The sequence below is a fragment of the Rissa tridactyla genome, chromosome 1 (assembly GCF_028500815.1).
Source record: "Rissa tridactyla isolate bRisTri1 chromosome 1, bRisTri1.patW.cur.20221130, whole genome shotgun sequence".
Taxonomy (NCBI): Eukaryota; Metazoa; Chordata; class Aves; order Charadriiformes; family Laridae; genus Rissa; species Rissa tridactyla.
Genome location: NC_071466.1, coordinates 170,016,558 through 170,042,658, shown reverse-complemented (window position 1 = coordinate 170,042,658; position 26,101 = coordinate 170,016,558). Strand labels below are relative to the sequence as shown.

At 39.5% G+C, this 26,101-nt stretch overlaps 1 protein-coding gene across 4 annotated transcripts in view; it reads right to left on the bottom strand.

Annotated features, from left to right (window-relative positions):
• Positions 1-26,101, bottom strand: part of EEA1 (early endosome antigen 1) — a 70,277-nt gene that overhangs the window by 35,148 nt on the left and 9,028 nt on the right. For 2 of the 4 annotated variants that reach the window (XM_054205632.1, XM_054205653.1), the window contains exons 3-10: positions 23,266-23,388; positions 12,313-12,440; positions 8,553-8,607; positions 8,353-8,418; positions 7,408-7,447; positions 6,437-6,544; positions 6,229-6,350; positions 4,400-4,555 (exon numbers count right to left, since the gene is read on the bottom strand). In XM_054205632.1, the coding sequence (XP_054061607.1) occupies positions 4,400-4,555; positions 6,229-6,350; positions 6,437-6,544; positions 7,408-7,447; positions 8,353-8,418; positions 8,553-8,607; positions 12,313-12,440; positions 23,266-23,388 (798 nt within the window). The other 2 variants (XM_054205642.1, XM_054205662.1) reach the window with 2 other exon arrangements.

Genomic DNA, 26,101 nt, shown 5'->3' with positions numbered 1-26,101 from the left:
AAGAAAAGCACTTTAGACGGGTAACAATGGCTGCCCTAAAGCATGCTGTGTATGAATGCGCTCACTTTGAATACACTATATAATAGTGACCTTTTAAAAGAAGTTTTCTTTCCTATTGTTCTCATAACCACAGATTTCAGCACAAAGGTATAAATACTGAATTCAAGAATGAACTAAAGCAGTAGAAGAGAAGTAGCAGACAATAAACATACTATTTACAACCTTCCTACAGAAAAAGGAAGACCAAAGAGAACATATGGACCAAAGAAAACTATATGACTACATATAGTTAGCAACTCTGACTTTCTGTAAGCCTTTACAAGGCTGTTTCATTACAGAGCCATAAACTAAAACACATCCTGGGATCTGTCCTGGACAGAAAAAGAATCGAGGATGTTCTCAGAAAACAGAGTACAGATATTTCACTACTGAGCGAATACAATGCAGAAAATGTGCAGAAGATTGCTAAGGACACCACTGCAGCCTTTCCAACTAGAATCATAATTTATATGCATAAATATACATTTCTCTCATTCACAATTCAATAAGCCAGTCCCACATTTCATTCTTAACATGGAAATATATCATGGATGAATATTCATTCCCCATATTGTCTAGCTGATGTGTCTGTATGATTAATGAACCAGTAAGCAACCAGGAATGCATCTGTTTAACAACCTCTCAAGATTATCTTGATACAACAGTAATCTACTATAAGAATAAAAAGCTTTCAAAGATTTACCTCAAATTTAAGTGTCTCCTTTAGAAAGCAGAAAAAATAAAATGGATGGATGAAAGACGGAAATAAGCAGTCACAAAAGCTGTTAGCAGACACACTTCCTCAAATTTGTTTTCAAATATGTCAGTGTTTTTAATGGCTTTGCTTAATGGGAAAGAAAAAAAACCAGTCCCGGCTTTATTAAATTTACCTATAATTTAATCTACTAATCTCATTCTGCAGGCACTCAATTTGACAATCAAGTCTATGCCCTGTATTTTATGAAGATTTATCAGATACTGAAACAAATCCCAATCTGCAGAGACTCATAGAAATGCTTAGCTCCACAGCAGTGCAGCTGTTTTCATAATGCGTTTACTACGCGGGAGTCACTACAGTGAGAAACTAAACCTGGAAGCAGTATCTCAGAATGAACACTTATCAGAGATATCTAGACACCAGAGTTTCTGGTGCAACTCTGAAATAAAGCATAAACACCAAACAAAACAAAAAAAAAAAAAGAAAGGACAACAATGAATACATTCAGGCAACAATTGTAGAGCTATTCTATTCTTCACATCCCTCTCCGGCAGCATTTGAAGACAGGCATATAGGATTGTGATGATCTTTGTTATTCTCTTCACCCACACCACAAATCTAACATATTTTAAAGACATCTCACTTTGCAAACCAATATTAATATATGTATCCTCAGCCAGCTTGGCAAAAATAGCCATGGATGGCATAAGAGCCACTTTACTCTTTCAGCCCTTCAGGTAGTCTCAAAGAGCAAAGCCAAGGTGGAACATGGCCAAAATTTTACAGTCAGGACTGCACCTATTCTGCCAATGAAGGGCTTCAATGTTTCATTCTCTTATGGCTAACACTTTTCACAATTGTGTTTTTTTAAGAAAAGTAGAGAAGTTTTCACCACGATGACTTTGAGTAATTTTTTATTACTTTTTTTTTAAAGTCTGATCTGTCACTTTACCTTGACAGAAAAGTTTTTATTTCAAACATGTCTTGGGCTATGGTTGCCATATGTTGGAATTAAGCAGAGAAGGCAATAACATTTCTGAGAAGAACCAGACTGCCACTGCTTACCACGTTCTGCCACGCCGCAACATGGGTCTTCTCTAGTTCAGCCTACATACTGATGATACTACACAGACATCTGATGTTATTATAGTTGCTGCAATGTAGTTTATAATCTTTCCGTACGTCTAAGACTTCTTATATGAACACATAGTAATAGCTAGGGGCATCATGCAGCCTTTTCCCCCATCTGCCATTACTTCCAGGAGGACGGAAAAAACCTTCTTTACTTGAGTTTTTTTCCTGTTAAAAGCTGCACTTTAAAGCTACATTTTTAAAATGTCTAGTTATGTCAAAACTTAAAGATACTTAATTTGGGGGAACAGGAGCAATTCATGCTTCTGTGAGAATGTTTTAAGTTGAAAGACTTTTGTTACACCCATGTCACCATGTCATTTTATCTTCACATGAAAACTAAATATCCCAAACCACAAAAGACTACAGCAACAGTGCTTTGAAAAGAAATTTAAATTCTGCTGCATAGTTGTGGGATCTCACAGTTAAAACCAAATTACAATTATGTAACAACTTACATGGCCACATAACCACATTATATTCATAACTCCAACTGAGATATTCCTTTTTTCACATCCGATGAAGCTCTTGGCATACTTCATTTTAACTTGAAAACAATGGCAGATTCATGTTTAGTACAATACTGTACCCTTGTACAATTCCTGGAGCTCAACATATCTGTTGGGAGAGGAAGGCGGGAGGGAAAGCCCTAAGGGGTTTAGAATAATGCTGGGCAACGCTTCTCTAAAGCTCTGCAGCGCGAATGAAGAAACAGAAAGTTAAAACTGCAGTTCTGAAATCTAGGGCACATGAAACCCCAGAATAACAAGATGTCAGGAATCCTTCGCATCCACAAATCTCACCAGGACAGAGGATACCAGGAGTCTTATAGAAACTCCAGGCGTTCCCTCCTGTAAGCTGGGGAACTCCGCAAGGACCCTTCACTAGGGACCACAGCCCTGCGTTGACAAGTTTTGCTGGCATTGCTGCATTGCTGGGGTACAATAGAAAAGGGAGAGGGCAAAATTAAAATGTCTCAAACACAGCTGACAGTCTTCACTGAAGATTGTTACACTGTCAAGCCATTCATTAGTAAAACTACACCAACCAACCCACTAGTGAGATGTGACAACACCCAGCAAGAGAATTCTTCTGCAGGTATGGATTTACCAACTCCTTAGTAGAATAAATTATACATTAGACAAAAGCCTTTTTGGTGTTACTGTATTTTTATTAGAATCTCTTGCCATTATCTCTGTTAGATGTCTGGTAAGCAACATAAAACAGGCTTTAGCCAGGAGGGATCTGAGAAAGTCTGTGGAGTGAGATTCCCTCTTAAAGATCCAAGTCAGAGTGGTTATATTCCTTTTTCTCCATCTTGCATGCTCACTGGCAGAAAAGCAGAGGAACCAAAACCAAGAAAACCAAGTATCTGCTGTGGGAAAGGCAGTTAGTTTTGCTTCCTTAAACACAGAGTTATCAACAATTCTGTATATTTTCAAGGCTCCCATCAGCAATTTAAAACCTCTTCCACTGACTCAGCCAAAGCCGAGGCAAGCCTTCACAAAGTACTTCTGAAGAAACCAGCACATTCTGCAACTCAAGTAGACAGCAAGGTCTCTTTTAAACAGGATGAATTTAAAAGGCTCAAATCCAGGAAAAGATGGAGAAAAAAATGTAAAAAGAAAAAAAAGCAATTAACATGAGACCAATAGATTTTATTTTCTACTTTAGACTGCAACAACAAAGAGAGGAAAACTAAGGTGCTGTTGCCTGAAAACAGATTACAGGTATCATCCTGACATCTTGACCTTAAGATATGGTGAGGCCTGGCAGTCACTCACTTTATGCTCCACTGGATAACAGGCAACCCTTGGAGGGCATTATGCAGTGGATTGGTGCAGGGTATGTGGGCAGAACAGATTTGTCCTTTACACACAAAATATTCCTACAATAAATAATAGGTGTAAAAAGTCTTCCCATTTGACAGTAAAAACTAGAAAAAAAAACAAAAATGAAAACCTGTTTACAATATTCATTAAGATTTTTTAATCTTGTGTAAGTTCAAGAATGAAATGTCCTAAAAGAATAGTCAAATTATTGTCTACCTTGCATTAATAATTTCTTTTTATATATTTTAATACTCTAGCATCCATCGTCAGACACGCCAACCCAAATATTAACCAAAACCATCATTTTCAGTAACAACTGGTTTTATCCACATGTAGCTCAACAAGGGAAACAAGTCTTTCAATCACACAGATATTGCTCTGTTTCTTTCTCCCAACAGAAAGAGCACAGCTCTGTCAGGTCTCATTTTCCTCTGCTATTGGGCTCTTGTAGTAACTTTTTATGCCAAGGAAAGGTTTTGCAACAAAAAGCATGGGGGCTTTTGGAGGGCAGATATTGGCAAAATTACACAATTTACCGTAATGAAGAAACATGTCTATTAGATAAGTTAGAAGATTCAGTTAAGAAAGAGGCTTTTGCATTATGATGAATTAGTATCTTCCATTTTCAGATGAAAATCACGGCAAAGCTCACACACACGTCTTTAGGTATGACTATTACCTCCGAGTTCGCCTGCTCTGCCTGCAAGTGCTTGCACTCATCTTTCAGCTTTTCAGATTCTCTCTCACGTTCCAGTGTCATTTTGTCCATCAGCGTCTGAACTTGGACCAGCTCCTTTTTCAGGACAGCCACATCTTCTACACCAGGCCTTTGTAGCTGAAAAGTAAGAGAGTAGCAATGAGCAACACGCAGCTGGCAGACATGTTTCCAGTGTCAATGTAATCTCTCAAAATCTTTCAAATCATCAATTTATAGACAAGGTGACATATTCCTTGTGTGTGAAAAAAAAAAAAAAGTGACATATACTAGCTATGGAAAAAGAAAAGAGAAGAGAAAAAAAAACCCACAGAAAAGTACATATCATTCCCAAAGGAAACAGGATTTAATGGCTGGTTGTCAGTTCTTGCCTACTAAACTTTGAACTTGTTAATTGGTTTCAACCAAATCTGACAAATGGGATAAGATCTCAAACATTACATTTCTGTAATTTTCACGTAGGTAGATCGCTAGGTACAGGAGGGAGACCTTCCCTGGGAGAAAACACTAAAGTGACAGGGAATCCATGCAAGATAATTATCTGAAGTCACAATTCCCTGAGAAGTAGGCTGTATTGCCCACACAACTCTACAGAAGGGAACACTGTATATATTTTACTGCTGCAATACTCACAAGCGCCTCTCAGGACTGAGATAGGTAACAATCCAGCACTACACACACTTTTATAATCATACTGCCTCTGTCTTCAAGAACTATTTCAGAAAACCACAAGAACAGACAAAAAAAGGGCAGCTGAAGGAAACTTCTTGAAGGAACTGTCAGGCATGCCTCCTACCAGACCCACAGATAAAAGCTGTTGGGGATTACATTTAAAGCATCATAATGGCCCTCAAAGCAAAAAGCTATGGAGGGAAAAGGGAGGGGAAAGGCAATACTGGGCACTGAAAAAAGTAGAGAAAAGGAAGTGCTGTCATGTAGAAGAGAAAAGGTACAGGAAAGGGGTAAGAATGCGGCAGGAAAAGGAAGACAAGAAACAACTAAACAGAAAGGGAGGAATGGATGGGTCCAGTGACTACGCAGGGCCAAGAGGGACTCATGAGACTACAGGGAAGAAGTGGGATAAACGAGTCCTACTTTCCTCCAGAGTCTAAGCAGTGGTTGAGTGGAGGAATGAAGACAAACAAGCTAGGAAGTCCCTTCACTATTGCTTTGGAAGTGGCATGACTGCTGAGTCACTGGGATTGCTCCCTGGAGCCATGGCTGTATATAAAAGTCACCAGGAGCCAAAATCCCAGAATACACACACATCAGTATTATCAGCCAAGTGCAAGAGGGACAACATTAACATAGGCATGGTGATGACAGCTGCCAGCCTTTCAGCCACCATGTCACGAAACACCTCTCTGAGCAACTCTTATGAATGCAGCTGTCCAGGGACAGTCAGAGCGTTACACCTCATGGAAAAAGGGTGATCTAAAGTCAGCTGTGGAAGTCAGCAATGGCATGCTCCAAGTAGAGGCCTGCACAGCACATCTATACGTGTAATCCCCTGCAAAATCGCTGAAGGGTAGAGCATCAAACAAGCAGACTAAAATATAATCTAGGATAAATTTTAGTATGTCAGAAACTACATGTATTTCCTCACTGGAAAAACACTGAAAATGTAGGTCAGTGTAATAGATCAGAAACAATGGTGTTCTGAACATTTTCAGCCCACAAGCAGATGTCTCCAAGTTCAACGGTTTGACTGCTTCAAAACTGCATTTGCAATCATTTAATTATATCCCTCCCTTGACTTGAAAATAACAAAAACATTAGTGTGATGTGAATACCAGCTCTGTCTTTAAGTCTTCCACTGTACTTCTCTCCTTCTGCAGTTCTTGTGTCAGGTTTGTCACTTTCTGTTCTGCACCTTCACGAAGGCTAATTTCTTCATCATACTTCGATTTAAGATCTAATAAGAAGGAAGCTGAATAAATGATCACTTGCACAAATTGCAAAAGTAGAGAACAGAATCAGACCTGATGTTAACATACTTACCCACAATTTCAGTAGCCAGTTGTGCCGCTTTTTGCTCAAATAAGTCTTTCATTTGCTTAATGTTAAAATTTTCTACTTGGATCTCTTCTAGCTGCCGTTCTAATGATTCTATTTCCATAAAAAGAACAGTATTATTTTCTGGAAGAGCTAGGACAATACAGTTACTCACACCCATAACGAACCACAGCAGGTAAAAAAGTAATCTAAGTTCACTTAACATCCAATTAGCTTAGCAAAGTGAACAACTTTACTGAAGTTAAATATCTACAAGCATGATGCTGGAACCTGTCACTAATTGAGTACTCTGCAGGATTAAGTACATATTGGTTTTCACTGGTCACAAATAGATCTTCAGATCACTGCAACATGCTGCTGACTCCAAGCCCTGAACTGCGATTAAGAACTCTTCAATCACGATCAGTCAGATACTTTACGCACACATAAGGAAAATTTTATTCCATAAGTGCCTCACGGAGAAAAACAGAGAGCAAAAATTATTGGTCTGCAAAACAACAAAAAAAAAACCCACAAAAATTCATTGTTTTCTTTGCTAGCAATGCATACAGAAAAACACCAAATAAAAGCAGCACTGACAAATGCTATAATTTAAATATCAACAATCACTGTCTTTCTCAGCAAAAGACTTGTACTGAATGCTTAACATATGAAATGATTAAAAACATGTTCAAAACTACTCATGAGAACTGCTTTCAGAGTCAGGAGAATGCCTGTCTCACTTCTAGAAATTACAAACCCTGAGCCTCTGGAACATTTCCCCAGACTATAGCTATCAAAATCTACCTATCTCAAGCACTTATAATGAACTTTTTTTTCCAGTAATTGCACCATTCCAGCTTTCCAGCTCTTTAACTTAGCAAAAGTGCATTTTCACAAACCTAAAAGCTACAATGAAAAAAAAATTCAGAAACTCCAGAACAGTGAAGAAATTAACATAGTAAAATGTTAGCCACCTGTAGATGTAGCCGTTGTCAATCCATCAGATTTACAATCCTTAAGAGAACAGAATAAATGCATGATTAGACAGCAGGAATAAAAACTACTACTTCCAAAGTTTATCCCATTTTTGGAAAAGACAGGGAAATAAAGACTTCTGTGCTCAAATACTGCACAGCAGTATAAAAATACCTGATTTCAAACAGTCATATCTGGAAGACTGGAAAAGGCCAAGATGATTTTCCGTTTCATGTACCACTACGCTACCAGGCTTCCAGACTTGCAAGACTCCAGTAACAATCCCCTCCCCCTCCCTTTCCTCCATATTGAAATCTGCCCTAAAAACAGAGGTTACGGACCATCATTAAATGCATTCTGAGAAGGTACTCTGTCAGACAGCAATTTCTGGGGTTTTTAACAATCCAGTATCTAAGTAGCTCACAGTAATAAAAGAAGTGAGAGCAGGGGTGTTAGGACTAGATGATCTTTAAGGTCCCTTCCAACCCAAACTGTTCTATGGTTTTATGATTCCTCAGGGCACAACACACCACAGTTTGCCTTGCCTTGTTTGTTCTGTTCATCTGGACATCTGTGAAACCACACTTCTGTTCTCCAAAAGTTCTCACAAGAAAAACCCCATAGCCCTTTCGCATAACAGATGGAACACTACATTCGATTTGTTTTCTTTAATAAACTGAGTTCTGAGTAAGACCAACAGAAGGAAAAGTCTGAACTGAACTTGTAGTGAGTAGTATGGAAGAATCATTATCTATTCTGACTTTGTTCTTCAGATTTATATATACTGTTACATTGTGGAGAGATAACTAGCTTTGTTTTCAAGAACATGTCAATATTCAAATTATGGAACTAACTAAATCAGGCCACGTGCCTTACAAAAAAGGTATTAATCTTCAATGTCAATGCTGATGATAAACCTGCTTCAAGTATTTTAAAGCAATTACTTGCTGCCGCTGCCCCTGCAATTTCTCTAGTTCTTTCTTCAGCTCTTCTGAATACCACCTCTCCTCCTAGGGGAAAAAGAAAAAAATAAAAAAAAAAAAAGGAGATGGGGGAGAGAGAACTGTAAATTTGGTTGCTTTAGACAGTGGAACACTGCAATTTCAAACAAAGAACCAAGTGAAAAGTAAAATACATTTCCAACCTTCAGTGAAGCTTGCAAGTCTTGGACTTCTTGTCGGAGCAGTGATACTTCATCTCTGAATAAATATATCCACGGAGTGAAGAAAATTAATATGCAGTGGTTATATTTTGTCAATTACATACAGGTTATAACGTGTGTTAAATAACTGGAGTGATAGCCATGTACTATATAAATATAACTTACATAATTATAAATAGTTATTTTTAGGTTTTTTGAAACCTGGAACAAACTGGATTAATAGATACTTATTAGTTCACTTTGTACACCACTGGAAAAACGCTGAACATTAATTGGATAAGTAAAAAAATAGATATGCAAAACAGAATGTAAATCTAAACCGGTGCATCAGCTCAACCACATGGGTTCAGAACGGCAAAGCTGCGCACTGGGGCGTTTAACTGGTTTGCACGCCTTTCTGTGAAAAGGACAGCTCTATTCTCCTTCACTTCCCTTATCATGTAAAGGAACACTGCTAGGAGGCAGCATGCTGTCTTACTCCTTCTGATATAAGCAGTTACATGATTTTTCATGCACACAGCAATTCGGTATGCCCCACAGATACACTCACTTAACGGTCTGAATGTTTAAAGCCTTGGGATTTTAAATTCTCAAATTTCGTGCTCAAGCCTCCAGCCATGCAAGAACACAAGATCCAAGGCTAAAATTGTCACTAATTGATTTAGACAGCACGCTTCTAAATCACAGGTCTCCTTACAGAATTGCACAATTACACATACAAGGATACCATTGCATTACTGAGATACAGCCACTCCAAATGTAGAACACAGAGGTCATTAAAATTATGCAAACTTACACTTTTCTTATTGTTCGTACAGTGGCAACACTGAGGACTACACAGAGTATATATGTGTGGGTGCCAATGCCAACAAATTCTCTCTGTTTTATTCCACACAATTTTATTGCTGCTGTGCTGCATTATGCCTTCCTCCACAGATGTTCTTTTAAATTATTTCATACTTAGGCCAAAAAAAAAAAAACCCCACACCAAAGCAAGCTCTTCTTTAGCTAAACATTGAAGGAACAGATTCAACTATATTAGCATATTAACATCAGGTCAGGGTCATCAAGCAGCAAGTGAAACACATGAACTTGAACCAGTGAAACAAGAACTCCAAGGTGGACCAATTTTAAGGGCAAAATAAATATTGGAAATTGGAAGGCTAATTTTTTTCAGAGGAAGATTTTCTGCTATTTACACATTATTCTGCCTGTGTGAGACCTTCACTGGAGGTTTGCAAACACAACCTTACTGAGACAGGTGTAGCTGTAACCCAAAACCCATATATTGGTTGTGGGTGGAGAAGAGGGAGCAGCTTTCTCACCGGTATGAGTAAGTAAATCAGGTAATATTCACACCTAAGATCATAAATGTAATCTCAGGCAGGGGAAACAGTTAACTATATTGAAGTTGTGCCTGAACATAGACAGATCTGCAATACTAAAGCATTTAAGATGCTCCAGTCTTCACAGCGGATAAAAGGTTTTGAGCTGTATAGAAAGTTTGTAGTAGGGGGAAGGAGGAGAGGAGGAGAAGGGAAAGACAGGTTGTGATGTAAGGAGACCCTTCTACAGTAGCTGCCTTGATATTCCCAACACAGTTTTCCTTGACAGTTTTAAGACGAAACATAAATTCAGTTTAACTGACCAGTGGAAAATGAATGGGGGGAAAAAAAAAACAGTGTAAGGGATCACTCCAGACACATAACTTTGTTTTTCTTACTGCCATCCAAATCCTCACCAAATCTCCCTTTCTGCTAGGGCTGTTATGATCCCTTTCTCCTCTCAGCACATCTTCTCAGCCTCACCATCTGGCAAATCCTGACCACCTTTTCCTTATGCTCCACTCCATTCCCCACCTGTAAGGACAGTGCCTCCATCCTAGCACTGAGTACAAACGGCCTCGATAAATGGCACTGGGGAGAGTTACACACTTTACCCTCGGCACTTAACTATGCTAGTTTATTGGGGGGGGGGAGAGGACACAATGTAACTCATAGTACCTAGCTTTCTCTATTCACTAAATAAGGAACTTCACCTCCCAGTCTTGGTCCTATGAATTACAGGTAAGCTTCACTCCTAGACCACTAACAGAGTGGCTCCCTGCTGCAGGCTGCAATATTTCTTTAATGTGGTATGCCAAGTCTTGGAAAAACATATTTATGTTGAATGAGAGTTTTGTCAAGCAAGCATGCAACTGAGAAACACTGAAGAATGCCACACTAATAGGAAGAAATAGCTCATGTGTTACACAACAGCTCTCACCAGACTCCCTTCACTCCATCCAAGCTCCCTGACCTTGTCCGCTTTTTCAATTATATGAGAGAAAACAAAACCACTTGTCCTTAAACTGTCAAAAGTCAGGAATAAAATAAATAAATTCCACGAGCCAACATCTGGTTGACATTGGAAAATTGCAGGCATAAAAATAAATCTTTCATAAACTATATAAACAATACAGCTATGACCAGTAATTCCCCCATGTGAATGCTATTATTCTACTAAGAGTATCATTTCAGGTCTAAGTTATATCACCCCGAAAAGACCTAATTCAGGCAGAGAAGAAACAGACATTCTCAAATAAACGTGCACATAGGAAACCCAATATAACTCCATTAGCACCCTATCACTTTCTCCTATCTTAAGCCCTAATTTTGATTTTTTTTGTTGCAGCAGCCAGGAGAGAAGGCAGCCATCCACAAGGAAGGGTCTGTCTGTGCACGAAGGCATGGCTAATGCTGGCTCTTATGGGCTTGCCAGCTCTGCACATTACTGGGGAGATACAAATCTTCATTCCGATAACTACTAAAATATGTTACCTTCCACACTCCTCTCTCACCGAAGAACCACCCTCTCTTGAAGTATTACATAAATACATGGATTTCTTTCAACGTAATTATTCATCATTTTGGGTCACAGCCCTACTAGTGACAGAACTAGTGACAGAACTAGCAGGAAGCAAAAGGAAACCTACATAAATTTTACCCTTAAGAAAAAGCTTCCCAAACCAACACCAGGGATTACTCCAACACAAGCAGACTACTCAGTGAAACTTTTCTAGAGTAAGTTTCACATTATCAGTTCCTGCTGCACACCGCTGCTCTCAAAAATAAAATAACTTGGTGTATTTCCTAGAAATATGTTTAACAACCCAGTTTTGACTGAACAGTTAAATAAAATAAATTAGAGAGATTTCTGAAGATCAGCATGGAGTTTCTGCAACGTAGAAGGAGAATTAGTGACACAAACAGAAACTTCTCAGATTTGCAAATAACTAGGTAAATATGGGAACCTATTGAGGCAAATCCTGATGTTATTATTACCTGATAAGTACCGTAACTACCCCGGGACAAAACCAGTTTTCTTCTCTATCTTCAGTGTTGTCCCCCCCCACCCTCAAAAGATGAAATTTCAGCTCTATGCCAGAAATTAGGAGGAACCTGCATTTTTTCTGCCACACTCACAAAAATCATTCCAGTCTGTAATGTTACATTGTCAGCTGCATAAGAAACAGGTGATTTAATTAACAATATAAACATGTGTATCTGATTTTCATTTATTGTCAGCTCAATATCAGCCAATGTAAGTTTCAAGCTGCCTTTTAACTGTAGTTGAAAAGGGGGCATGAACATTTAAATACCTGACTACATAATTAAGTGTTCAAATTAATACAGCCTTCAGTGTAATTAGAAGCAGCTCAACACTGACACAAAAGCACATGCACAAATGAGTACTGTTGCACCTTTCCGGTGACAGATGACTTTCCCCTCCATGAGTTGAATCAATGCCAGAATTATGAACTGCTTCATAGTGCTTGAACAGCTCCTCAGCTGATCCATGAGACTTCATACACAGAGGACAAATAAAGCCCTATTGTAAAAAAAAAAAAAAAAGAGAAAAAGAAGTGAGAAGTAAAATTTAAATTTTTTTCCATCTTATTTTTCCACAGAATTCTAAATTTTGTTTGCGCATCTAAAAGGCAGCAGATACAATTGTTAAGATCCATACTAATTATTTCATGCTCTGATAACAGTTTTGGCAAATAAAAAGTTAGAAAATGCCTACGAAAGTCTTATTCCGTTTTTTTAGTGATCTTTTTTTTTCCTAACAGCATTACATACTAGCAACAAAACCTTTATGTAGAAAAATAAGAAGTCACTTCAGAAGGACAGCTCTGCAATTTCTTCCCCTCCCAAGAGAAGAATTTTCCATACAACTTTTCATATAATCAGATTCCTCTTCCAAAGAGGAGGTAGAGTTTGGAGCTTGGTCTTAAAAAGAGATACAAAAACCCACTCTAAAGCACAACTATTCATACACCTAATACCACCATATTTACGCTACTGATTTTAATATGGGCCAGGAAATTAAGACCCCACTCTTTACCTTGCATATAATTAATTAGTAAATGCCATTCAGATAAATACTACATCAAGAAAATCACATCTCTACAGCCTAAAGAATCAGAAAGCATCCATTTTCATTGTAGCATTTTTACTGCAAGCTTACCAGAGTGAAAATTTAGCAGAGCAATGCCCTTATTCTACCCATTAGCACACAGACAGATGAAAACAGTAAACGTTATGTACCTTTAAACATTCATGGAGTGTCCAAACTGCCGCTTATCAAAAGTACCATCCATCTCATTTTACCTAGCAACCTATTACATCTGCTTTTAAGGGCTGAACTTTATATTGGTTCTTCACTCACTCAGTTGTTGTGCCCGTTCTGAGTTCAATTCCCATTTACGCTACAGCCCATATGCACCATGGTGGAAAACAGAGACATTTCAGAGTCAGAGGAAACAATTTAGTCTCACATTAAAGGCTCCCTGTAATTCCAAGCTGTGCAAAGAGAATCTCATGCAAGCGAGGCGAAGGGCCACCTGTTTCTTAAATTCATTTCAAATATTCTTTTGCATTTTTATATGTTACCCTTAAGTCCCTTATGCTAGTACAAATTGTAGCACACTCTAGTATCCAAGATGAGAGTACCCCTGTGGGATTATCACACTTGACATAACATATGCTCCTGTACGATTTCTGAAGAACATATGAAGAGTTTTGAGACTCCTGTTGTTCTCCTAACTTTGCCTTTGGATGCTACGAGACAAGCCACAAAAATTTAAATCTTTCTTAGCACAAAATGAACATACTGAATGTGTATACGGATAACCACAACAGCACTCATTTTCTAACTTGACGTTCGTAGTACTTTGTTTCACTAGTCACTAAGAATTCAACAACCAAACACTTACGTGGATTTAACCCAGGAGAACCATCACGTTCAGCTACTCAAGCATGCCTGGAGCTCCAGAGCATTGAACAGGGACTTCGTAACTGCTACTACTTGTTTAGTGTTGCAGAAATAAATAACTAAATACAGCTGCTTGTCAAACCCACCACATATCATACTGAAGATTAATTTTCGCACAACTAGATGAAACAAAACAGTATATTCCTTCCTAAGCATTTACCCTTAACAAACACATTTCTTTCCAGAATTGATCAGCACAGTTTCACTCCAGATTAAACCAAGTTAACTCACATGGATGTATACGTGCCAAAATGGGTACAGAAAATTGGTTAAACTACTACATTCCCAGTAATGTTTATCTGATACAATTAACATATAATTATACAGCAGCAATCACTCTGAGAAAAAGAACCAGAGGCAGATTCCTGGCACATAGCAAAGGCAATGAACTACAGGACGGGTCAAAAAGCAAGGGATTTATTTTTCCTAGCAGTTGAAAGCAGTAAGTCTCAAACAGCGATGCTGCAACAGCACCCTTTTGGAATGAAATGCTACCGAGCGGTTCTCAACATTTAGTTTAGTTTCCCAATGATGGGAAAGTCTGCCGTTCACAGAGAAAAGCAAATATTCCTCCTAGCACCAGTAAGTGCATCTGGAAAGAACGAGTGTAGAAAATTGCTCTGACCTCTCCTTCTTTTTGCCCTTTATTTCTTTCCATTTAAACAGCAAAGTCTGTTTCTTTGCTTGACTTTTTTTTTTTTTGTGGTTGGGTTTTATTCTGTGGAAATAAGAGTCCTGGAAAAGAGGAAAGAATAGATTATATGCGCAATTAGCCTGAAGGGACAGCAATCAATCATTTGTCTCAACTATTAGGCAAAGCCAGCCCGAGATTTCCCAGGCAGGCAGGCAGATCTGAAGGCAGCAGCAGCTGCAAGGACGAGGAGCCAGAGGCAGAGCAGAGCTGCCAAGCCAAGGGAACGTGCTGCGGCCGAGAGCTTCCAGGGTGGATGGGAGCTCTGAAGAGGCAAGCATGCTGCCACCATCAGGGTGGGGAAGCACGGACAAAACCTCCTCTTTATAGTAGAAATCCCCCTTCTCTCACACAGGCAGGGGTAAAAACCGCATCACCCACCAGCCCCAGCCTCTCCACCAACATTGCCGTGACCACGGCCGGCCTTGCTTTTGGGCGACGTAGCACTGCTGGAGTCAGTGCTGGGTTACGGAAAAGGTTGTCCTGGGGTGGGCAGGAATGCCAGCTCCTACAGCTGCAGGCATCACCGCCCGCACATCAGAGCCTTAAACTGCACGAACCCGGGACCCAGCTGCATCTTGTAGGCTGATAATACTCAGATGTTGGCTCCGATGTTAGCAGCGTTAATTCAGTTCTCTTTATAGTAAGAAGATCGGATTCATCAGGGTCTTCCTGGGCATCAGACAGTAACAGACAGAAGTGTAAAGGTTTCCTGGGGCTGCAACTACTATCCCCCGGTGACAACATTGTTTGGGGACTTGGGTTGGTGGGTCTCTTGCTTCACTTCTTTTTCAAAAAAATCTTTTATATACAGCCGTAAAAATATCTCTCAGCATCATCTTAAGATAAATTTTGAAAATATATGCAGAAGCATATTTTACTAATCTGAAGACAAATGTGTGAGAAGAAGGAAGAGGGGAAGAAACCTCATGGTCTGAGATGCTTAAATCTTGTAAGCATTTTTGTTAGTTTGCAGGAATTTTTATCAAGTGCAAGACATTCCTATATCAGGACCATGCCTGACCTGGATGAAAAGGAGACTGTGCAGTTACAACCATAAGATGTAACACTGGTCACCAGAACTTGGGGCAGCTGAGGTGTCCTCTCCAGTAAGCCTGCACTTGGCTCCCTTAACTAAGAGTCTCCTTTACAGAAGCAGCAAGTGTGAGAGCAATCTTCTTGTACCTGAAGAAGGAAGCCACCACATAAAACACGTGCAGTTATACTTTTCGAAAGGCTGTATTTGCAAGAGACACTTGGTAGGTTTAATTTTAAAATGCATTTAGGAATTACTGTGCATAAAGCACAGCCACAGAGCAGTGAAAGGCATCTCATATTCTTCATTTAATAAAAGCAAAGACATCATTTATAGCCCCCGCAGCGCTGCACCATAAGTCGTAACTCCCTAACTGATGTTTCTAATTGGGTTTTATCTTTCACTTTACACAGGGACAAAAGAGCCTAAAAGAAGTTAAATGATGATTAGTTGGGTTTTGTTTTTATAAACAGAGAATCTTTTCACCAGGAAATGACAATTTATTGAATACAAAGCTTTTTGCAGATGTCTGTCAGTTAATGGAAAACAAAAAGAAAACCACAACCATCACATGCACAAGTTTTTATCAGGAAAGAGTTCTTAAGATCACCACAGAATTGCTGAAGCCAGACAGAGCAAGAACAGTCAAACAGGAAAGGAGTCCAAACCAAAACCCCACATACAGGCACAAACAAGCCACTAGGAGTCAGCACACAATTTACAGCTCAAAACAGCCCCTGGCCCAGGGGTCACAGCATTCCAATGAGAGCGAGAGAGATGCTAAACTTCAAATCCTCATTTTCTGATCCCGAGGGAAACGTTTCCCTTTCAGGTGGACGCCCGTGAGCCATGCCGAGCACCAAGCACCTCCACAGCACCACGCTGTTCGTGGTGGGCCAGGCCTTCCGCAGACTCCAAAACACACCGGTTTCACTCCAAGCAGGACAGAAATTGCTGCGTAGAAGTTCTGTAGGAAAGTGTCTTGCCTCAGCTTGAGTTATAATGCCAAATTTCACCAAAGATCTCAGACTCCATGGAAGCACAAGAGGCTTCTTGACTTGCCTTTCTCAAGACAGACTTACAGATAAGCCTGAAGAAGAATACTTGTAGCTATTTTCCCCCTCTAATAGTTAAGATTTACTTTCAGGCCTGAAAAACTTAAGCTTCTCAGTGCTCTCTCTCCTAAAAGGCATACAAGGTAAATGATTCCTTTCGGGTAACATTAATATTTGTACAAATCATTAATACTGTATTCTTTGGGAAGTACACCGGGATGCTAAAAACAGCACTGAAAGGAAAGTCTTGTCACAAGAACTACCATGTTTGATTTTATTGTACCAATATAATTTACAGGGCCATTAACTGTTGGAAGAACTTTGTCCTCCCGCATCGAAACACACTGCCCAGGGAGAGCAGGGGCACGGACCCACAGGCACACAACACAACCTGTGGACTGCCTGCAGGCTACCACAGAACCCCCCTAATCCTCAAACTAATTCAAAACTGATTCAGAAATAGTTTATGTAACAGAAAAATTCCGTTTCTCTGGCTTCTCCTCATATTACTCTGTAGGACTGGGGAGGGAGCGTGGCTGTGGTGTAAAAATACGTTTCCGAAAATTTCAGCCTTCTTAGAATATTGTCTTACTTGTAATGTTTTTTTCCTCACCATTCTGCACAAACCTGATCTAATGAAGTTGTGTAATGTGACGAGACAGTTTGAAAAGCAGTATTTTTCTTGCTCACTAGCAAAGAAAATTGAAGATCTTCAAATATATTCCCTCAACAGGCTGACGGCTCCTGCGTGAGGTTTAAAAAATAACCAAACATTTACATGTAGGTGTGTAGTCCCAAATCCCTACCAATGGAGAGCTATTCAACACAGTTAACAGACAAAGAAACTAGTCAGCTGACCTAATAAATGTGTATACATATGTGGGGTCAGTATAACAGCTCCCTGGGCTCCATCTTCAATAACTGGAGCCTGAGACACCTACATATACATGCATTAGATCTGTCTTCATCTGCCAGCTGCTCTTTTTTTCCCCAGAGCTTTAATGAAATGGTCTTTGTAGAGCTAATATGAAATCTTGACTTAAGTAATTAATGAGTGAAAGCACAGCTTACTTTATTCAAAGCTCCTTTTTCACAAATTAAAGCTGGAGTTATCTGGCAGAAAGATGACACCTCTTGAAAGGCAGTCCCATGGGCAAAACGGTTTTTACAGGAGGGAATTCGGATTTGCTCATCTAGTTGGAGTCCAAGAAAAAAGGTACTCTATCGAAGTTTGAAAGTCACAGCCATAGCTATCCAGCTTCCTCAGCGTTTTCTTGAAATGTCTGATGACTATCTAATTTATTGTCCAATCCTATTTTAACACTGCAAAGTGGCCCCATCCATGCGGCTGTGATGGCTGCTGTATGTGGTAGAGAGCCATACAGCACGAATAGCACGCACAGAGCTCTATTTGCTAACACAAACAGAGCTTCTGCAACATCTTGAATTTTTATCCCAGCAATTATGTCATGAGTCAAGCTTAAAGAACCAAGGAACTTTGCTGTTTTCCACTGACAAGTCACTTTTATTCCACAAACACTCTTTCTGGGAAAATATTTAAGTATTGTGGTGAACAAAAAAAAAAAAACCACCAAGAAAAAAACCAAACCCAAAACCAAAGCGCCAAACCCCACAGAACTGCAGTGTAATTGATACTTTTACCATATGGAAAAGATGAGTGACTACTCTACCATACACATGCTATAGGACAGCTTAGCCCAATCCAGTATACACTTTAACATGCTTGGAGTTCACATGACCAGACTTTAAGTTTAAATAAATTTGAGTTTATGGGCTTCCAGAAATACTGGGCCAGCACTCAAGCCTACAGGCTGTTTCCAGTGAGCCACATGAACAAAAAGCAATAGCTGTGATTCAGTCCCAAAGCTCTAACACCTTCCAGACAGGCCCTACATTTGCCCATGTCTCAGAATCCAGACTTAGAGTAACAACTCTTTCACAACGGTATTGGTACAATAAGCTGTATGCTGTGAATAAAGTCCAGTGTGTTTAAAAAAATGAAAGTAAGTTCAAGAACTGTATGGCATGTTCACACGCTCAAAGGCATACACACTTTTCTGGAGTTGATTTTAGGTTTTGTGTGTCGTGAATATTTGGAAAAATTCTAAATTCACTGTTCACGTTTTTCCACTGCAGGTGAACCTCCACAACCTTCCCTGATACAAGATACACATCTTCACCAGCATTTGAATAGCAAGTCTAAGCTAAAACTCATATATTCTCCAGTTACACAGTGATTTAAAGGCTGGAACACTTTACAGGACAGAAGATATACTTAGGGCCAGAGGACAGAAACATACTGATGTTTCAAAGCTGAAAGATGTATCAAGTAGTTTCTAGGTTTTATTTCCCAAATACATATCGAATCAATTAACTGAATCCTCAAGAAGTCCTCAGAGGCAGATTAAACTGTCTGCCTAGACAGCAAGGGCAAGACCACGTTTCATAATTTATTTCAGAAGTCTTACATACTATTAAAAAATAGTCATGAAATATTTTAAGTAAGTTAAAGAATAAATAAATTAGATCACTTTATACATTGTTAAATGGAAAACACAGTTGACATTTTTTCCATGCTTTCCACCATAAAAAGCTCTTTCCTCTGTGTTTACATAAATAGTAAGACAACAGTGGCTTCCTCAGATAACATATCTATTTAATCATTACAAAAGTAGGTTAAAAGGTCATGTTTTATATAATTAAGACCTGCCGCCCATTTCAATTTTACAAGTAAGTATTTCAGTTTCTAGACAAAAAGAAAAAAAGTGTCTTGCTACAGTTTATTTTATACCAGACTGCAGACTCTTCCCAGTGTCTTCCCAGAAAAGAAGATGGATTCTTCCTGAGAAGAATAGAACCAACATAATTTCTAGTTCAGTTCTCTTCTGATTTTATTACTATTGATGAGTAAGACTACAATTCTGTCACAACCTACAAGACTACAATTTTGTCACGAATTAGAAATTCTAATCCAGTGGATTCTCTCTTAAAGAAAAGTCACATCACATGGCCAAGCCAAATCAAACCAGTATCTCTAATTCTTCATTCTCTTAGTATTGTTCAGATGTTGCAGCAAATTAATGTACTAATGTAGCTCAACCAATGATTTTTCTTCCTGTACAAAGCAGACGAGTACCACTGAGGTGAAAACAGCCACTGCAACCTAATTGGAGAAGCAACCGAAAGAGCAGCCAAAGAGTATAAAATATCAGCATTAAAACATTGACATGATCTTCTGTGCAAAAGCAGTCTACAACATTCCAAGGGCATCCATAAAAACAGAAGATGCAATCGATTGCACCTACAATAAGAGCCAAGCAGGAAAAAAAGACGCATAAAGAATGAGGTATTTTCAAAGAAAGACAAAAAGACCCCACATTTTTGCACAACTAATATGCCAATTTACACTCTAGGCAATCCTGCTATGAAAAGTCTGTTCAGAAAACATCAGAGTCGAAAGTTCTAAAGTCTACCCAAAAGAACTGTTCAAAAATTGTCTTAGAGTTAGCCTAGTTGTAGATAAGACAATAGTTATTAACGGCCACTACATTCTAAACATTGCAAGAGGCTTTTCTGAATGCCCAAGGAGAAGCCAGGAAGGGAAGTCTGAAACTAAGCCTCTTCAACTGACTCACTCTTTAGATGTCCAACAGAAACAGTCAGGAAATGCTGGACACAGTTTAGAAATGTATCATTCCTTTAGGAAAAAGAAAACAAAACGGAAGCAGCCACGCAGCTTTTGTTAGTGACACCACAGTACACATCAAAGTTGGGGAACAATGTTCTTGTTTGGGAACGTGGTGATACGTGCAACTTCCACACGACATTTGTTTGGTTGAGTTGGCTACATATGGACAGAGACAGTTGCCAACATTTTGGTGGTTGTTCCTGAAGCTGAATAAGCCTCAGTCTTTTAAAGTAAGGCTTCATCAGTGTTTGGGGGGCAGGGGAAAGTATTTCACTGTCATTTTCACCAGTTACCCTACGGTGCAATCCCCAGTTTGAAAAATAAGGGCTGCATGGAGAGCTGTTTAAGAGGAAGACCATATATAAGGCTGTAGGCAAGTGCTGAGGATCCTTTCCCTCAATAGGATATCAGACAACTTCGGAAAGCACAGGAGTGGAGGCCTGTGACTGAAGAACAAGACCAACTCTCATTGCATGGAGGACAGAAAGGAGGGAAGGGCAAGGAGAACAGAGGGGCAAATGACCTGACTTGCTAAAATTTTCCTCAGCAGGGAGGGTGTATTAGTGGAAAACAGGTTAGTGAAGAAAGCTATAGGCAAAATTAAAAGCAAGGTACTAATGCTTTTGTCAACCCAAGTGACAATTTTTCAGGTCTCACAGAGTGTGACCAAACACTGCCCTTGCAACAAGTCCTATCTCCATGTTTGAGGAGAAAAAAAAAAAAAACTGGCAGAAAAACTGAACTCGGGAGCTTCTTCAGCATTCTTTCCAACAAACTGTGTTTGAACTTTTCACAGGAGTATCCACACGCAACAGAAAGCCAAACACCAGTCTAAGTAAGCCAAACTCAGCGATGGTTCGTGTCTGCCACATAAGATGACACTGATAACAGATCATATTCTTCTTATAATGCTGACTCAAGAACAGCAAAGATGGAATGAAACGCGACAAACTGGTCGTGTTGCTGCCTCAGGATCACAATGTGCTTGTTACAAATGCAAACTATCATTTTCCATCAACAAATGCAAACCATCAGCTTCTCAGCACTCGTGTTTTAAACTTTACATATTAGTATTGATGATAATGATCAACGGATTTCCCCAATGCTTCTATGCACACTGATATAGTAAAAGATCAAACTGGAAAAAATAAACTATATATATTAGCATTGTTTGTTTCTCACCTCTTTCAGATATTAACTGAATCACTGTACCAAGAAACACAGCTTTAGGAGCAGAAAACAGCAACAGCTAGAAACAACTGAATTTGCATTTCACTTGCTACACTCAATACACAAGTTTTATTGACAAGTAAAAAAGTACTGACAAGTAACTGATGGTGGAAAAACAAAAAACTCAAAGTGGGCAAGAACCTGCAGTCAACTCTATGAAACCATGTTAAACACAAGCCAGGTAAATAAAAGAGTAACTTCTTCAGGTAACCAAACCACCTCTGATGGCTCACAGCCCACAATCTACTGATATCATCGCATCAGGAATGCTACAATCTGTCACTGGTAAGCCACAGCTTATTCAAATAAGGCACTAGCATTGTGACCAGATAACGAAGAAAATGAAAAGCTGAACTGACCACTAACAGAGCTCTACAGATGGTCCCTGCTTCAACAGGAGGCAACAAGGAATCCATCACAAGCCAGTCTCCAGTTGTCCTGTCTCTGAGGAGGTCTCCCAGCACCCCAGGAGGGCAGCATGGACCAGTTTTACCACAGATCCTGCACACTTTAACAGGTGACACTTGAGCCTTGAAAAGAGTTCTCAAATAACTCCAGGATAAACAGTGTATTGATGGCTTTCATCACCTTTGGGAATAATGTCCCACAATTGTAAGTTTTCCCTTCAGAAATAAAGTGTAAAAACACATTGACTTGTAGGGAAGGGAAAAAGCACTACTTAGCAAATGCATACAGCAAATACACACAATAAAACCACATCGCTCACACAGCCTAGAATAAACACTTTGATTCCAAAACACAACAAAAGTAACGTCGGCAGAAAGAATGCAAAACTTCACCTCCGTCCAAACCCATTTAGTGCATGGCAAGCTGCCCGCCCCCAGAGGCCAAATCTACCCTCTGAAGGTTCACAGCAGGAAAAATTCAGATAGCCTTGCGCAGCTGGAGGCTGTTACCTTACGGAATCTAAATTCTTCCAATTGAGGAGAGTAAAACTGGACACGTGGTTTGAACTGTGCAGTTTTACACTCCACAACTGGAAGAATTTAGAATTGCAGTACTATTTATAACGTCTACTGAGACAGCCTTTGCATTTTATTAGGGGCATAAAAAAATCCAATTAAGTTTTATATTAAAAAATGTTTTTATAATTATTTTTATAATGTTGCTGCAATACGTAAGGCTCTTAAACATGTTCAAGAAGTGAAGCTTCTAAATTTTTTATATTCCTGTTCTCTGTTCCATCTTCTACCCAATGTACCTATTACCCACTAGAAATCTGCTTTAAAAATCATCAGCTGACAGGAGCTCAAAATATTTCTTTTCACAAAGGATGTACCAGATCCAATGCTGTATTTATCACTACACTGAGGCTGAAGTAAATGAAATAATGTAATAGTCTTATTTACAAGAAAATCAAGCGAAAGGTGTTCAAAAAGAATATATCAGCGACCGCAAGTCTCCCAATACCACAAATGTTTCATGTGAGAGACAACTGCAAAGCAGAAAGCTAGACATAGATTAACTCTTCTGCTGAATGTATACTTTGGAATCATGCATAAAAGATCAAATTATGCTTCTGCAAGGAATCAAAAGAAACAATTTAAGAAGCTGACACCCAAGCCATGAGAAAAGATGTATGTTCATTTAAAGCGGCCCATTACCAAAGCTATTGAAACAAAATAAACAAGACCCACAGTAACAGCTGGGAGGTCACGAAGCTCCTGTCTTCTTTCTGTCCCAGTGTGCTCATTCTGGTAATGTTCAGACAGATCAGTGGGAGTTACACACACTTTCATACATAGCGGACAGATGAAGCCCTGTGAAATGTATATTTGTTTTAAAGAGACTATTAAAGATAAAAAAGAAGATTTGGACTCAAATGCTGTTCAAATTCTTACGCTGACAGTTCTCTACAATCACCAAAAGCAAAGTTTGCTTTCCTTTTGGAAAGATAGTTTTTGCAAACCACCTATCAATACCATAAGAAGGCAAGAAGGAACAGTCATTAAGAACACGAAAATATACAAATCCAAAACACGCTTCAAAAGCTAGCACCATGCTGCATACTACTCTGTGTTTTCCAGACACTCTTGGTTCCCCCTTCATGTGACAGAGGAATAAGCTGCTTAACAAAGTGTGAATGGACCATTGTGAGGCATCATGTCAGATCCACCACACAGTTGCCCGTAAAGGTGTTCAGATGTTTCACAGAAATAGAGAAGGGTGGTGCAGTGAGATTGCAGAAATAATACAGTAAATTAATAAGCAAGTTTGTGGCAGCAAGAGAGCCCTACAAGCCAGCGCAGTTGCACGCCTGGCTGGCACGCTCGCGTAGGGAAAAATACACACCTTGCTCTGTAGAATTTAAATAAAAAAAAAAAGTTAAATTGGTTTCTGAAGAACAACAGCTTCACATCTTCTAGGCACACACTACATGCTTAAACACCTAGAAAAAAGGTGGATGTGAAGTGCTGTGGGCCTCCGTCCATGCTGCTGCCTGGAGGATGCCCGCACCTCCCTGGCCGAGCACTGCCGGCAGAACAGGCTGAACACAGCCCTCCGTGCACGCATGGGAAGGCGAAGGCCCCTTCCAAAAAGGATGTCTGTGGCAAACCTGTCTAGCTAACGCAGCCACATTACGCTAATGAAAGCGTAAGCGTGCTGGTGAACTCATGGCAAGCAACCCCGTACTGCAGACGGAGTTGCACTGGGACCTAAGCTAAAAAGGTAGGACAGGCTCAAACGTTTCCTCCTTGGGCAGACTGCACAGTGAATAAAAGATGTATCCGGACTTGATTACAGGTCTACGTGTGATCTGAAGTGCTGACATGGCCACAGACAGGGCTAAAACAGATTCTCACCTCTCCTTGAGCAAGGAACAGTTTGAATTCAGACTTCCCCACTCCTTTTGTTTCATAGCACAATTCTCAAAAATCGGGATTGATCTCAACCAGGCTTGAGGAGGTAGGAAACATGAGAATCTGCACAGATTTAATAATTATTCTCCTTTTGAATCTTGCAGCAATAAAAATTAGAAAAACGTAGCCAAGAAACTGGAATGAAAACAAGTCAACCGGGTTTCTGATTTTACATAATACTGGAGAACCAGGTGGGAACGTAATGATAAAATGGACAGAAAGCAGTCTGCAAAGTCTGGCTATGGTGCTCCTGGAGAGAGAGAAGTTCTCAAAGAGATAACACCTCAGGGCAGCTGCACAGGAAAAGGAAGACCAACAGAAAGGCCCAAGTTGCACATGCTGTAATGCGCGAATCTCGGGAGAGTAAGAGCCCATCACCAGCTTCGGAGCTCAGTTTCAGACAGACGCTGAAATTATATGCTAAGGAGAACACACCACTTGTAAGTGATGCAACAGATGGTGGAATTATTGACAACTAAAAGATACTTCTTCAGTATCGACCAAAAGCGACACAGCAGCCTTTGGTCTGACCCTGTTCCCACTCAGCAGCAAGAAAAGCCAACAGTGCAATAGTGCCTGCACACCATCACTTTGAAAGCCCATCCTATGTGAAGAAAATACTGCCACATCAGTATTGAGGCACCTCGTCACACCCACCAGCTGTACAGTCAGTGATACTGCACCCCTGTTAACAGAATTGTGCAATTTTAACCAAACTTTGGAAAAAAGCAATTATCTCATTGCACATTTTTAGGCCTTAATTAACTACAAAAGTAATGAGATTTTAGTCTGCAGTTTAAGAATATTTATTTGCTTCAGGGACCGTGTAAATATGCATACAAAACAGATTTGGACTCACAAACGTGTGACATGTATAACATGCAGCAAAATATTAAGGAATGCCTGATTATACTGACTGTGATAAGGCTTCAAGAAATAAGCAGATGCACAGATGGAAGGCAATGAAGATTTTAAACAGCACAGTGAAAGTTTCTCTTATCATAGCAGACATAGGAGTATCTGAACCATCATGCACTTTATTCAGTGTAAGAAAGGGCACTTTGCTCCCTTTAATGCTGTAATAGGAGTAATTAACCTTGCACTGCATTTGTATGCTAAGCTTGAAACATTTTCAAGCTAGGTAATCAGGCAACATTAGCACAAACTCACTCAACAGCCAGTGAAGTCAGTTTGCATTTTCCAGAGTTAATATTTGACAACACTGTAAATCCAAAGACATTGTAATATGGGATTGAAGCAAGAATAACAACTTATTCTGCTGGTTAAGTATGGCATACGGCACATAAAAAATGGATAGGATTTATAAGTGGTAGATTTGTACACCAGCACCAAATGAAAACCAACACATTTGATATTTCACGAGGAGGAGGAGGTTTCCAGTATACTTTATACCTTAGCAGAAACAAGGTGAAAAGGGAGTATAAGTGCGATAAAATGTTAAGCCTCATTTTTTGGAACTCTCATAAAAAGATTCATTAATGAGGAGCCTTGAGCTTATATCTGATTGCTTTTAATGTTAATAATTCGTCTCTAGGATTACAGGAAGGACTGCTTGTGACCATTTAGACAGACAAGCATAACTAACAGTTAC